Here is a 15816-nt window from a genome sequence, read left to right as displayed (position 1 = left end):
AGAAGTGCGTTGACGAAAGGTGGCATAGTTGGGTCATTTTTCTTCGTCGAGAAAACAGGAACAGTCAATAAAATTCTTCTGGGCTACTGACTGCATAGCCAATATACACTCCTGGAAATGGAAAAAAGAACACATTGACACCGGTGTGTCAGACCCACCATACTTGCTCCGGACACTGCGAGAGGGCTGTACAAGCAATGATCACACGCACGGCACAGCGGACACACCAGGAACCGCGGTCTTGGCCGTCGAATGGCGCTAGCTGCGCAGCATTTGTGCACCGCCGCCGTCAGTGTCAGCCAGTTTGCCGTGGCATACGGAGCTCCATCGCAGTCTTTAACACTGGTAGCATGCCGCGACAGCGTGGACGTGAACCGTATGTGCAGTTGACGGACTTTGAGCGAGGGCGTATAGTGGGCATGCGGGAGGCCGGGTGGACGTACCGCCGAATTGCTCAACACGTGGGGCGTGAGGTCTCCACAGTACATCGATGTTGTCGCCAGTGGTCGGCGGAAGGTGCACGTGCCCGTCGACCTGGGACCGGACCGCAGCGACGCACGGATGCACGCCAAGACCGTAGGATCCTACGCAGTGCCTTAGGGGACCGCACCGCCACTTCCCAGCAAATTAGGGACACTGTTGCTCCTGGGGTATCGGCGAGGACCATTCGCAACCGTCTCCATGAAGCTGGGCTACGGTCCCGCACACCGTTAGGCCGTCTTCCGCACACGCCCCAACATCTTGCAGCCTGCCTCCAGTGGTGTCGCGACAGGCGTGAATGGAGGGACGAATGGAGACGTGTCGTCTTCAGCGATGAGAGTCGCTTCTGCCTTGGTGCCAATGATGGTCGTATGCGTGTTTGGCGCCGTGCAGGTGAGCGCCACAATCAGGACTGCATACGACCGAGGCACACAGGGCCAACACCCGGCATCATGGTGTGAGGAGCGATCTCCTACACTGGCCGTACACCACTGGTGATCGTCGAGGGGACACTGAATAGTGCACGGTACATCCAAACCGTCATCGAACCCATCGTTCTACCATTCCTAGACCGGCAAGGGAACTTGCTGTTCCAACAGGACAATGCACGTCCGCATGTATCCCGTGCCACCCAACGTGCTCTAGAAGGTGTAAGTCAACTACCCTGGCCAGCAAGATCTCCGGATCTGTCCCCCATTGAGCATGTTTGGGACTGGATGAAGCGTCGTCTCACGTGGTCTGCACGTCCAGCACGAACGCTGGTCCAACTGAGGTGCCAGGTGGAAATGGCATGGCAAGCCGTTCCACAGGACTACATCCAGCATCTCTACGATCGTCTCCATGGGAGAATAGCAGCCTGCATTGCTGCGAAAGGTGGATATACACTGTACTAGTGCCGACATTGTGCATGCTCTGTTGCCTGTGTCTATGTGCCTGTGGTTCTGTCAGTGTGATCATGTGATGTATCTGACCACAGGAATGTGTCAATAAAGTTTCCCCTTCCTGGGACAATGAATTCACGGTGTTCTTATTTCAATTTCCAGGAGTGTATAAAATTGTTCGACTCAGCTCAGCACAAAGCGCTAAGGAAAGTCACTTGCAACAGTGGCCGAAACGTCGCACTATGGCCGCCGAAGACTGTGTTTACAGTAACAGGAACAGTTTCTCTGCACATGCTTGAGCAACTCGCTGTCCTTCATTTCCTTCGCCTTCAGACGAAAGCGATCTTCGAACAGGATGGTGCACTACCGCACTGAAGTTTACATGTTCTTGAGTTCCTGGACCGAACATTTCTATAGGGATGAGGAACACATGATGGACCACCAAAGCGGCCACGCGATCTCCAGACGTAACTGTCTCTGCATTTTCCTTCCACTGGTGTTAAGTGGAAGACATTGTGTATCTCCCGCCTGTACGTGACCTCGGTGACCTCCGCCTAAGAATTATGGATGCAGTAACGTCCATCATCCCATACATACTGGAACGCACAGGGATTGAGATAGAGCATCGTCCAGACATTTTACAGCTTACGAAAGGAGCCCACATAGAAGCGCATTAATTTACACAGGTCTGCGACATAAAAATTTTCAAATTTATTAAGTGACTTTTATAGTGCTTTCAGCGCTGATTTCGGGAAAAATAGTGAAAAAATTCGATCACGTAACGTTATTTCACAAACTGCTTGTCAAAATGGTTCAAATGGCTCTGAGCACTATGGGACTTAACTTCTGAGGTCATCAGTCCCCTAGGACTTAGAACTACTTAAACCTGGCTAACCTAAGGACATCACACACATCCATGCCCGAGGCAGGATTCGAACCTGCGACCGTAGCGGTCGCGCGGTTCCAGACTGTAGCGCCTAGAACCGCTCGTCCACCCCGGCCGGCCAACTGCTTGTCTAGTTTTAGCTTTTTGCGACATTTCAGCACTCTGGTGATTTTGAATTTTGGTTTTTAGGATCTCCATAAACTGTTATTTAGCCGTTTTTATACTAGACATACGTAAAATAAAGAGTAATTAGGAGAAACCAGCAGAATTTTCATGTCAGTGCCTGTCTCTCACGCTGCCCCTTCCCCCGTCATCACCAAGCAGTGAGCTTCTGCTATTGTCCTTCAGTTCACAGTACCTCTTCACTCTGTGCTGTTCACGTGTTGTTGTTACTAGTGCTTTAAAGTAGTGAGTATTTTCCTATGTTGTGAAGTTGTTTTATGGACTATGGACAATGACTGCCAGAGGATGTATAAACTCGTCAGAGTGCTTCTGCTACATTTGTGGTAACTATACCGTTAAAAGCAACAAAGAAACACTTCCGATTTTATTGAAAAAGTATATTTCGCCTGTTTTGGTATAAAGTTAGGCGATCAAGATAAGCCCCGGGCCCCACACAAAGTTTGTTCAGTGTGTGTTGAAGAACTGAGGCAATGGTTTCAACGTCAAAAGCAGTCCTTACGTTTTGGGATACCAATGGTTTGTAGTGAGTCCAAAAATCATAGTGATGACTGCTATTTTTGTTCTTGCAACGTTCGAGATTTCAATTTGAAAAACAAAAAGGATATTTCTTACCCTAACACTCAATCAGCCATTCGCCCTGTTCCTCAATGGCTCTGAAGCGTTAAAGTTCATTTTCTCCACTCACATCTTGACTACTTCCCTGCAAGCCTTGGTGATGTAAGTGAAGAGCAGGGCGAAAGATTCCACCAAGAGATCAAAGAAATGGAAAGAAGATATTAAGGAAGATGGAACGTCAACATGATAGCGGACTACTGCTGGGTGATAAAAAGCGATGATCCTCAACGAGTCCACAGCTTCGACAGAAAGCGAAAAGGACTTATGAGCTTAAAGAGAAATGAAAGTATACTGGAAATGTAGTTTAGAACATGATTTATAAATAAAATTATATAACGTTGGAAAAAATGTGATAAATTGCTTAAATTTTGTTATTATACCCAAAAATACTCCCTTTTTGTGAGAAAATCTGACGTGATAGAAAAATATGAATTGCATTTCTGAAATCAGTGCTGAAAAGTACCGGGTGATCAAAAAGTCAATATAAATTTGAAAACTTGATAAACCGCGGAATAATGTAGATAGAAAGGTAAAAATTGACGCACATGCTTGGGATGACATGGGGTTTTATAAGTAAAAAAAAAAAAAGTATTGCTAGACGCGTGAAAGATCAGTTGCGCGCGTCGTTTGGTAATCGTGTGCTCAGCCGCCACATTCGTCATGCTTGGCCTCCCAGGTCCCCAGACCTCAGTCCGTGCGATTATCGGCTTTGGGGTTACCTGAAGTCGCAAGTGTATCGTAATCGACCGACATCTCCAGCGATGCTGAAAGACAAGATCCGACGCCAATGCCTCACCATAACTCCGGATATGCTTTACAGTGCTGTTCACAATATTATTGCTCGACTACAACTATCGTTTAGGAATGATGGTGGACATATTGACCATTTCCTGTAAAGAACATCATCTTTGGTTTGTTTTACTTTGTTATGCTAATTATTGCTATTGTGATCAGATGAAGCGCCATCTGTCGAACATTTTTTGAACTTTCGTATTTTTTTTGGTTCTAATAAAACCCCACGTCATTCCAAGCATGTGTGTCAATTTGTACCTCTCTATCTACATTATCCCGTGATTTATTCAGTTTTCAAATTTATACTGACTTTTTGATCACCCAGTACATAAAAGTGAGTTATCAAGTTTCAAACAACTTCCAAAAAATATTTTTTTGCAGGCCTGTGTTTTTTGTACAAAAGTTTTAGAGTTACTTTACATGAGGGCACAAACCACAAGTATCTATGTCACAAAGTTTTTAAAATTGCATTTGATAATTAGAGACGTTTCAAGTGGACACACTGTATTATAGGTTAATGCAGGCCTTGTAGGGTGGTGGCAGTGTTAATTATCAGAAGCGAACAGTCATTTTCCATTACAATTGCTACAACCAAAATTATTATTTATAAGATGAACATCAACAAAAGCAAAACGAGGATAATGGAGTGTAGTCGAATTAAGTCGGGTGATGCTGAGGGAATTAGATTAGGAAATGAGACACTTAAAGTAGTAAAGGAGTTTTGCTATTTGGGGAGCAAAATAACTGATGATGGTCGAAGTAGAGAGGATATAAAATGTAAACTGGCAATGGCAAGGGAAGCGTTTCTGAAGAACAGAAATTTGTTAACATCGAGTGTAGATTTAAGTGTCAGGAAATCGTTTCTGAAAGTATTTGTATGGAGTGTAGGCATGTATGGAAGTGAAACATGGACGATAAATAGTTTGGACAAAAAGAGAATAGAAGCTTTTGAAATGTGGTGCTACAGAAGAATGCTGAAGATTAGATGGGTAGATCACATAACTAATGAGGAGGTATTGAACAGAATTGGGGAGAAGAGAAGTTTGTGGCACAACTTGACTAGAAGAAGGGATCGGTTGGTAGGACATGTTCTGAGGCATCAAGGGATCACCAATTTAGTATTGGAGGGCAGCGTGGAGGGTAAAAATCGTATAGGGAGACCAAGAGATGAATACACTAAGCAGTTTCAGAAAGATGTAGGTTGCAGTAGGTACTGGGAGATGAAGAAGCTTGCACAGGATAGAGTAGCTTTGAGAGCTGCATCAAACCGGTCTCAGGACTGAAGACCACAACAACAACATAAACATATACACTGAAACATTCTTTCCAAAGAAGATAATTTGTTTTATGGAACTGGTACTGACGTTGGCGAGGCGGCGCTCGAAGTCGATGACGCTCTGCAGCTCGGTGGCGGCGCGGCTGGCGTTGGCGCCCAGCAGGAGGGCCACCTCGGTCATGTAGCGGTGGTAGGCGCGCAGGTCGCCCTCCGAGCTCGCCTTCAGGTAGTAGTCGCGGCTCGGCAGCGCCAGCGTCATCTGGTCCAGCTGCACACAGCACACAGTCCACACTTTTCTCTGGAAACACGCTCACGAAAACTAAGCGTTAGTCTTTTATGCAACTTCGGTCACAACAACTGTCTTCTCAGTTTTCAGTCGTTTTCATTTCCATTGTATATCACCTATGACACTGTTGCCCGTTTAGCACCACCCAGGGGTCACGTGTACGGTAATTTAGGTTATACGTACGGGAGTGACTCAAAGAGAACAAACTTCCCAGACAATTCAAACTGTCGAAAGTTATAGCCACTCTCAAACCTGGCAAGCCTGCAAAAAAAGTGTGTGTGAAATCTTATGGGACTTAACTGCAAAGGTCATCAGTCCCCAAGCTTACACACTACTTAATCTAAATTATCCTAAGGACAAACACACACTTATGCCCGAGGGAGGACTCGAACCTCCGCCTGAAGACAGCCCAGAAAGCTACCGCCCTATAGCACTGCTCAGTTGTATATTCAAACTTTTGGAACGAGTCCTCCTAACCAGAATAGCACCATTCATCGAGGCTGCTGCCCCTCCTGAACAACCTGGCTTCAGGCAAGGACGCAGCTGCACCGCTCAAGTTCTTGCCCTGACTACCCATACTGCAGCAGATTTTCAAGGCCATCTGAAATCAACAGCTGTCTTCATTGACCTGGCAGCCAGGTATGACGCTGTCTGGCGACAGGGACTGATCTACAAGCTACTGCAAGTTGTACCAAGTCGAGAAATTGTGGATCTAATATCCAGAATGCTTTGTGAAAGGCAATTTGAAGTGTTTGTAGGCAGCTCTAAAAGCCACAAACGGAAACTAAATAATGGACTACCACAGGGATCTGATTTAGCCCCATCACTATTCAATTTATACATTAATGATTTACTAACCACAATATCAGCTAAATTCATCTATGCTGATGACATTGCACTGGTAGCACAGAGCAGTAATTTCGAAGATGGTGAACGAATTCTTACGGAGGATCTGGAGAAGATGTCAGCTTTCTTTAAGACCTGGAGACTGATCCCAAGCACATCAAAAACCGAATTAACTTGTTTCCATCTAGCGAATCGTGCTGCGAACTACAAACCAAGAGTTCTGCTCAATGGACAAACGTTGAGGTACAATCCTTTCCCAAAATATCTCGGAATCACTGTAGATAGAACCCTGAGCTACAAAGAGCACATCACCAAGCTTTCCCATAAAGTTGCTGCAAGGAACAACATACTACATAAGCTCAGTGGTACCATCTGGGGAACCTCTGCTGACTGCCTGCGTTTAACTGGCATCAGTCTTGTGTACTCTGCTGCCGAGTACTGTGCACCTGTCTGGTTGGAAAGTGTACATGTGAAGAAGGTAGACACAAAACTTAGCGACACAATGCGCTGCATTAATGGTTCCATAAAATCAATCCCATGCCACTGGTTACCTGTACTGAGTCACATCCCTCCACTTCATTTAAGGCGGAAACAAGCTCTGCTGAGGGAGGCCAAGAAAATCTCTGCATCACCTTCTCTACCACTGCACCAGGAATTCTGTCATCCGCCGCAGCAACGATTGCGATCAAGAAGACCAGCAAGTATTACTGCAGGACAACTCATCGCGGATAGTTTTGATCTGAATGAAAACTGGAAGTATGAATGGTCAACAAAAACATTCAGAACAAGAGCCCATCACCTTGATCCCACAAAGAAGCCAAAAGGTTTTGACCTACCGAGGAAACTTCGGTGCCGCCTCAACAGGTTAAGGACTGGACATGGTTGTTGTAGCTACTAGCTACTTCAGGTACAAATGGGGCTGGATCAGTTCACCAATGTGTGAATGTAATCAAGAAGAGCAGACAATTGAACATTTAGTCCAATGCTGCCCACTTCATTCATACCCTGGAAGTCCCGATGACTTGTTCACTCTCACACTCAGCTTAATTAGCTGGTTGAAAAACACGGGCTTTAAGGTTTAATCTTGTCTTATATGTATATTGCATAAAATCATTTGCCTTATGTCGACTGTATATTGTATAAAATCACCATACGATTAAATAAATAAATTTCCATTGTCTCACCATTTTATTTAAAGCCGTATTTGTAACACACACTGAGGCAAAAATTAATTAGGATGGGGATACGCACATATACAGATGGCGGTAGTATCGCATACACAAAATGTACATTGAAGCGCCAAAGAAACTGGTATAGGCATGCGTATTCAAATACAGAGATACGTAAACAGACAGAATACGGCGCTGCAGTTGGCAACGCCTTTATAAGACAGCTAGCGTCAGGTGCAGTTAGATCGGTTACTGCTGCTACAATGCCACGTTATCAAGACTTAATTGAGTCTGAACGTGGTGTTATAGTCGGCGCTCGAGCGGTGGGACACACCATATCAGAAAAAGCGATGAAGTGGGGATTTTTCCCGTAGGAACATTTCACGAGTGTACCTTGAATATTAGGAATCAGGTAAAACATCAAATCTCCGACATCGCTGCGACCGGAAAAAGATCCTGCAAGAACGGGAACAACGACGACTGAAGAGAATCGTTCAGCGTGACAGAAATGCAATCCTTCCGCAAACTGCGGCAGATTTCAATGCTGGGCCATCAGCAAGTGTCAGCGAGCGAGCTATTAGACGAAGCATCATCGATATGGGCTTTCGGAGCGGAAGCTTGACTCGTGTACGCTTGATGACTGCACGACACAAAGATTTACGCCTCGCCTAGGCCCGTCAACACCGACATTGGACTGTAGATGACTGGTACGTGTTGCATGGTAGGACGAGTCTCATTTCATATTGTATTGAGCGGATGAACGTATACGGTTATGGAGACAACCTCGTGAATCCATGGATCCTGCGTCTTAGCAGGGGACTGTTCAAGCTGGTGGAGGCTCTGTAATGGTGTGTGGCTCTTTTTTATAGTTTCTATTACTGCATATGTACGTCAAACTTATTTTAAATAATAACAATTGCTGTTGCTCAACGGGTTAGATTTCTATCGTAAACTTGATGATGTTGTAGATTTGTACAGGAGCCTGAAGATGGTGGCAATAAGGCACCTATAAAATTATTAACTAAATCCACGGCAGTCTTCAAGTCTTCGACCAGCCACAATCCCATTACATCACACAAGATTGAATTGCAGAAAGTTGTGGAACATTTCAGGGACGATGATTGTATCAGCATGGCAGTGCACCCTGTCATAAAGCAGTATCTTTGAGACAATTGTCTGTGGACAACAGCATTGCTCAAATGGACTGTCCTGTCCAAACTCTCGCTCTCATCTAATACTTTCCCCTCTTTGGGGAAGTGTGTAGGGGAATTTGTAGCCTTTCTGCTTTTACTCCACTGTGTACTTGTGTGTGTGGTTATTTCTGTAATTTCTGGGTGTCTGCGAGATGTGATGATGGTTCTGTGTGTGTCTGGTGCTTGCCTGAGGTTGGCGAAATGATTGATATTATGGGGGAGGGAGGAGGTTTAGGAATTGGATATAAGGATTTTCTCTTCCACTTAGTCGTCGAAGATCGTCATTGGGCGTTTGTGCTTGTCGCGGGACATGTCATCTACATCTACATCTACATCTACATGATTACTCTGCAATTCACATTTAAGTGCTTGGCAGAGGATTCATCGAACCACAATCATACTATCTCTCTACCATTCCACTCGCGAACAGCGCGCGGGAAAAACGAACACCTAAACCTTTCTGTTCGAGCTCTGATTTCTCTTATTTTATTTTGATGATCATTCCTACCTATGTAGGTTGGGCTCAACAAAATATTTTCGCATTCAGAACAGAAATTTGGTGACTGAAATTTCGTAAATAGATCTCGCCGCGACGAAAAACGTCTTTGCTTTAATGGCTTCCATCCCAACTCGCGTATCATATCTGTCACACTCTCTCCCCTATTACGCGAAAATGCAAAACGAGCTGCCCTTTTTTTTGCACCCTTTCGATGTCCTCCGTCAATTCCACCTGGTAAGGATCCCACACCGCGCAGCAATATTCTAACAGACGACGAACGAGTGTAGTGTAAGCTGTCTCTTTAGTGGACTTGTTGCATCTTCTAAGTGTCCTGCCAATGAAACGCAACCTTTGGCTCGCCTTCCCCACAATATTATCTACGTGGTCTTTCCAACTGAAGTTGTTCGTAATTTTAACACCCAGGTACTTAGATGAATTGACAGCAATTAGAATTGTACTATTTATCGAGTAATCGAATTCCAACAGATTTCTTTTGGAACTCATGTGGATCACCTCACACTTTTCGTTATTTAGCGTCAATGCCACCTGCCACACCATACAGCAACCTTTTCTAAATCGCTTTGCAACTGATACTGGTCTTCGGATGACCTTACTAGACGGTAAATTACAGCATCATCTGCGAACATCCTAAGAGAAGTGCTCAGATTGTCACCCAGGTCATTTATATAGATCAGGAACAGCAGAGGTCCCAGGACGCTTCCCTGGAGAACACCTGATTCACTTCAGTTTTACTCGATGATTTTCCGTCTATTACTACGAACTGCGACCTTCCTGACAGGAAATCACGAATACAGTTGCACAACTGAGACGATACCTTATAGGCCTGCAGCTTGATTAGAAGTCGCTTGTGAGGAACGGTGTCAAAAGCCTTCCGGAAATCCAGAAATAAGGAATCAACTTCAGATCCCCTGTCGATAGCGGCCATTACTTCGTGCGACTAAAGAGCTAGCTGCGTTGCACAAGAACGATGTTTTCTGAAACCATGCTGATTACGTATCAATAGATCGTTCCCTTCGAGGTGATTCATAATGTTTGAATACAGTATATGTTCCAAAACCCTACTGCAAACCGACGTCAATGATGTAGGTCTGTAGTTCGATGGATTACTCCTACTACCCTTCTTAAACACTGGTGCGACCTGCGCAATTTTCCAATCTGTAGGTACAGATCTATCGTTGAGCGAGCGGTTGTATTGATTACTGAGTAGGGAGCTATTGTATCAGCGTAATCTGAAAGAAACCTAATCGGTATACAATTTGGACCTGAAGACATGCCCTTATCAAGCGATTTGAGTTGCTTCGCAAACCCTAAGGTATCTACTTCTAAGAAACTCATGCTAGCAGCTGTTTGTGTTTCAAATTCTGGAATATTCCATTCGTCTTCCCTGGTGAAGGAATTTCGGAAAACTGCGTTCAGTAACTCCGAAGGTATTGATTACGTCTTTCCGCTTGTGTACTTTACATACGACCAGAATTTCTTCGGATTTTATACCAAATTTCGAGACAATGTTTCGTTGTGGAACCTATTAAAGGCAAAACGCATTGAGAACCGTGCCAAATTTCGCGCGTCTGTAAATTTTAGCCAATCTTCGGGATTTCGCGTTTTTCTGAACTTCGCATGCTCTCTATTAGCTCTGGATTGTTTGTGGCTAAGAGGTCAAGTGTGTTTTCGCAACCATTTACAATTTGCGTGGGTTCGTGGACTAAATGCTCGAAATAATTTTCGGAGAAAGCTAAAAAAAATGGCTCTGAGCACTATGGGACTTAACATCTATGGTCATCAGTCCCCTAGAACTTAGAACTACTTAAACCTAACTAACCTAAGGACGTCACACACATCCATGGCCGAGGCAGGATTCGAACCTGCGACCGTAGCGGTCACGCGGTTCCAGACTGAAATGCCTAGAACCGCTCGGCCACACCGGCCCGCTTTCGGAGAAAGGATTTAGGACAATCTCGGAAGATGTTTTATGCCTACCACCGGTTTTGAACAAGTATTTTTGCCAACATATCGAGGGAAGGTTGAAGTCCCCACCAACTATAACCGTATGAGTGCGGTATTTATTTGTTACGAGACTCAAATTTTCTCTGAACTGTTCAGCAACTGTATCATCGGAGTCTGGGGGTCGGTAGAAGGACCCAATTATTAACTTAGTTCGGCTGTTAAGTATAACCTCCACCCATACCAATTCGCACTGAGTATCTACTTCGACTTCACTACAAGATAAACCACTACTGACAGACACCGACCTAGGGAGTGGAGGAGGACTATTCCTGATCTGGAAGATCTTTCAAAGAAGGCCCTTGCCAGATCTTGGAAACGCTCTTTCAAGAGTGGGGTTTCAGCTGCGACGTGCAGATCATCGGTAGGGAATCCGATGGGTAGATGCACTGCCGTCCTGAGTTCGCGGTTCTGTAGCCTCTGGAATTTGTCCAGGTGCTGCTTCGCCGCGTATCCCCAGACAGTGCACGCATACTCCATTACTGGCCGTATCAGGGCCTGATAAACATTGACTCCTACAGAGCAGGGAAGGAAGCCGGTTGAGATGAGGACTGGGTATAGGATGGACATTCTGGCACAGAACTTCCTGTGGACCTCGTCTACGTGGGGTTTCCACGTAAGACAAGAGTCCAAGGTTACGCCAAGGTACTTGGCGGTTCTGCGCCAGGGGAGTTGGGTTCCGTGTAGGTGAAGTTGGAGGGGGGGGGGGGGGGGACGTTGAGCAGGTCCGTGCCTTCCGAGCCTCCGGGTGATCAGGATAGCTTGCGTATTTTCAGAGTTGATGGTGATGCGCCAGCGACAGGCCCAAGTTTCTGTGTCATCTAAAGCCCTTTATAGGCTACGGATGACCAGGTCCTTGTCTGCATTTCGTGTGTAGAAGGCTGTGTCATCTGCGTACTGTGCGGTGTGCACCAGGGGGCCACTGGTGTGTCCGCAGTGAACAGACTGTACAAAACGGACCCCAGGACCGATCCCTGTGGCACCCCAGCACGAATACGCCTCTTGGTGGAGGTGGCAGTTTCTACTTTGACAGAGAAAGTTTTTCTGTGAGATAGGTCTTGATCTGCTGAACTATGTTCCCGGGGTACCCTTGTGTGTACAACTTGTAGAGTAGCCCTCTATGCCATACTGAGTCGAAGGCTTGTTCTGTGCAAAGTCCCGATCTGAACCTAGTGGAACACCTTTGGGAAGAGTTAGAACGTCTGCTACGTTCCAGACCGAAAATCCAACATCACTAACTTCTCTAATTTGGACTCTTGATGAAGATCGAGCTATAATTACTCCACAAAGATTGAGACACTTCAATGAAAGGGACCCCAGCAGAGTTTATGCCGTCATACACTGAGCTCACAAAAGTAGTGGGACAGCGATATCCGGATTTACAGATGGCGGTAGTATCGGGTACACAAGGTATAAAAGGGCAGTGCATTGGCGGCGCTGTTATTTGTAGTCAGGTGATTCATGTAGAAAGGCTTCCGACGTGATTAAGGCTACTGAGACGCGGAGTGGTAGCTGGAGCTACGCGCATGGAATATTCCATTTCGAAAATGTTTAGCGAATTAAGTTATACAGGATATGCAGTGTCAAGAGTGTGCCGAGAAGAACAAAATCCCGGAATTACCGCTCATGATAGTCAACGCGGTAGCCGCCGGCCTTCAATTAGGGACCGAGAGCAGCGACGTTTGCGCGGGGTTGACAGTGCCAATAAACAAGCAAAACTGCGTAAAGTAACCGCAGAAATGAATGTGGTACGAACGATGAACGTATCCGTTAGGACAGTGCGGCGAAATTTGGCGGACGATCGACGCGAGTGCATTTGCTAACATCGCCTACAGCACCTCTCCTGCGCTCGTGACCATGTCGGTTGGACCCTAGACTACCGGAAACCCGTTGCATGGTCAGATGAGTTACTATTTCAGTTGGTAAGAGGCAGGATTCGAGTGTGGCGCAGACGCCACGAAGCCATTGATTCAAGTTGTGAATAAGGCACTGTGCAAGTTGGTGGTGGCTAAATAATGATATGGACTGTTTTTACATGAAAAGGACTGGGGACTCTGGTCCAACGGAACCGATTATTGATTGGATCTCCGCAGCTCGTGGTCTTGCGGTGGGGTCAGTGATTTTCTCATGATGACTGGGTGTTTTTTTGTGTGTCCCTCATCATCATTTCATCACCATTGACTCGCAAGTCACCGAACTGGCGTCAACTAAAATGGACTTGCAATACGGCGACCAAACTTCCCCGCATGGAGCCTCCCGGCCAACAATGCCATACGATCACTTCATTTCATTTCAATGATTGAATATGGTTATGTTCGGATATTTCGAAACCATCTGCAGCTATTCATGGATTTCATGTTTCGAAACATCTGACTGGCCCACAACTGCTCGCGATTTGTTTGAATAACTTTCTGGACAATTCGAGGGAATGATCTGGGCACCCAGATCGTCCGAAACGAGTTCCAACGGATATTGGTGGGACATAATTGAGTGATCAGTTCGTGAGCAAAATTGTGTACCTGCAACACTTTCACATTTATGGACGGCTACAGAGGCAGCATGTATGAGAGTTGATAGTTGATGGTAGGAGAAACAACATCGCGGTTACAGGTAGTCTGCGAAAACAACTTGTAGATGTTGGCCACCCATGCATCGTGTATACGGATGGTGTTAACCCTTTGAGTATCTGCTCAGGCCTGAAGATGGTGCAAAAAAGTACCGAAACTGGTAGCCGTACAATAAATGACATCATAACCACAGGTGTTTCATATTCTTACATGAGTGAGGCGCCAAAGTCTCCCAGATCTCCAATCACAAAAATGGACATACAAGAGAAAAAAAAGGGGGGGGGGGGGCAGCATAGCTAGGTATTTCTGAAGATACTTGCTGAACTCACGCCACGTCTGTTCCTGCAGTACTGCGGGCAAAAGGAGGTCCGACGCGATGTTACGAGGTATCTGACGATTTTCGTCACCTCAGTGTCGGAGCGCCGCCAGTGAGTGAGTGAGTACCTGCAGGATGTTGACGGAGGAGTTCTTGTCGTCGGGGCCGACCCACTGCTCGATGAGGACGCCCTCGTTGTACTCTCCGCGGAGGCGGCCCAGCAGCACCTCGACGCTGAAGGCGGGCGGCGCCCACTGCTCGTCGGTGACGGGCCAGCCGCCCAGCGCGCGCAGCACCCCGCGCAGCGGCTCGTCCCCCAGACGTCGGATCTGCTCTGCAACACCGCCGCCGCCACCACGCGCTTCAGTCCCACACACCACTGCCACCCGCACCGACCAGCAAACGCTTCTAGAGCTGCACTATTTACTACACATCATACACTCGTGCTCATAAATTAAGGATAATGCTGACACATGGTGAAACAACGCTCTGGTGGGAGGTTTGCGGGTTTAAATCACCTCAGGGAATGACCATGCGGTTCATTTGACCTGCGGTCGTCGCAGGGTGGCGCTGGCAGCAGTCCACATACACAGAGGTGTGTTGGTGCATGTCAGAGTACGGTGCAGCGAGTAAGTGTGCAGACGTTTTCAGACGTGCTAATGGTGACTTTGTGTTGAAAATGGCTCAAAGAACACATATCCATGACGTTATGAGGGGTAGAATACTAGGGCGACTGGAGGCTGGTCAAACACAGCAGGTCGTACGACGGCCCCTCCGTGTGCCACAAAGTGTGATCTCAAGATTGTGGCAACGATTCCAGCAGACAGGAAACGTGTCCTGGCGCTACAGTACGGGACGTACACAGTGTACAACACCACAAGAAGACCGATGTCTCACCATCAGTGCCCGCAGACGGCGCAAGTAGCCTTGCTCGGGACCTTACCACAGCCACTGGAACAGCTGTATCCAGACACACAGTCTACAGACGACTGAACAGACATGGGTTATTCACCCGGAGGCCTGCAAGATGTACTCCACTGACCAATGGTCACAGGAGAGCCCCTAAAGCCTGGTGTTGAGAACACAGTACACGGTCATTGGAACAGTGGTCCCAGGTTATGCTCACGGACGAGTCCAGATATAGTCTGAACAGTGATTCTCGCCGGGTTTTAAACCGGCGTGAACCAGGAACCAGATACCAACCCCTTAATGTCCTTGAAAGGGACCTGTATGGAGGTCGTGGTTTGATGGTGTGGGGTGAGATTATGAATGGTGCACGTACACCCCTGCGAGTCTTTCAAAGAGGAACTGTAACCGGTCAGGTGTATCGGGACGTCATTTTGCACCAGCCTGTGGGTGCAGTGGGTCCCACCTTCCTCCTGATGGATGATAACGCACGGCTCCACCGAGCTGCCGTCGTGGAGGAGTACCTTGAAACAGAAGATATCAGGCGAATGGAGTGGCCTGCCTGTCCTCCAGACCTAAACCCAATCGAGCACGTCTGGGATGCTCTCAGTCGACGTATCGCTGCACGTCTCCAAACCCCTACGACACTTCAGGAGCTCTGACAGGCACTGGCGCAAGAATGGCAGGCTCCACCCCTGCAGCTGCTCGACCACCTGGTCCAGAGTATGCCAACCCGTTGTGCCGCTTGTGTACGTGTGCATGGTGATCATATCCCATATTGATGTCGGGGTACATGCGCAGGAAACAGTGGCGTTTTGTAGCACATGTGTTTCTTGACGGTTTTCTCAACTTATCACCAATACTGTGGACTTACAGATCTGTGTCGTGTGTGTTCCTGT

At 46.8% G+C, this 15816-nt stretch overlaps 1 protein-coding gene across 1 annotated transcript in view; it reads right to left on the bottom strand.

The window, feature by feature from the left end:
- LOC126175844 (neprilysin-1-like) overlaps positions 1–15816 on the bottom strand; it is a 664937-nt gene that overhangs the window by 119077 nt on the left and 530044 nt on the right. Inside the window, exons 5-6 of the mRNA XM_049922848.1 lie at positions 14140–14345; positions 5202–5381 (exon numbers count right to left, since the gene is read on the bottom strand). Coding sequence (XP_049778805.1) covers positions 5202–5381; positions 14140–14345 — 386 coding nt within the window. The remainder of the gene's footprint in view (positions 1–5201; positions 5382–14139; positions 14346–15816) is intronic.

Source organism: Schistocerca cancellata, chromosome 3 (assembly GCF_023864275.1).
Source record: "Schistocerca cancellata isolate TAMUIC-IGC-003103 chromosome 3, iqSchCanc2.1, whole genome shotgun sequence".
NCBI classification, from domain to species: domain Eukaryota; kingdom Metazoa; phylum Arthropoda; class Insecta; order Orthoptera; family Acrididae; genus Schistocerca; species Schistocerca cancellata.
The sequence above is the reverse complement of the archived record's forward strand: the minus strand, read 5'-3'. Positions and strand labels throughout refer to the sequence as shown.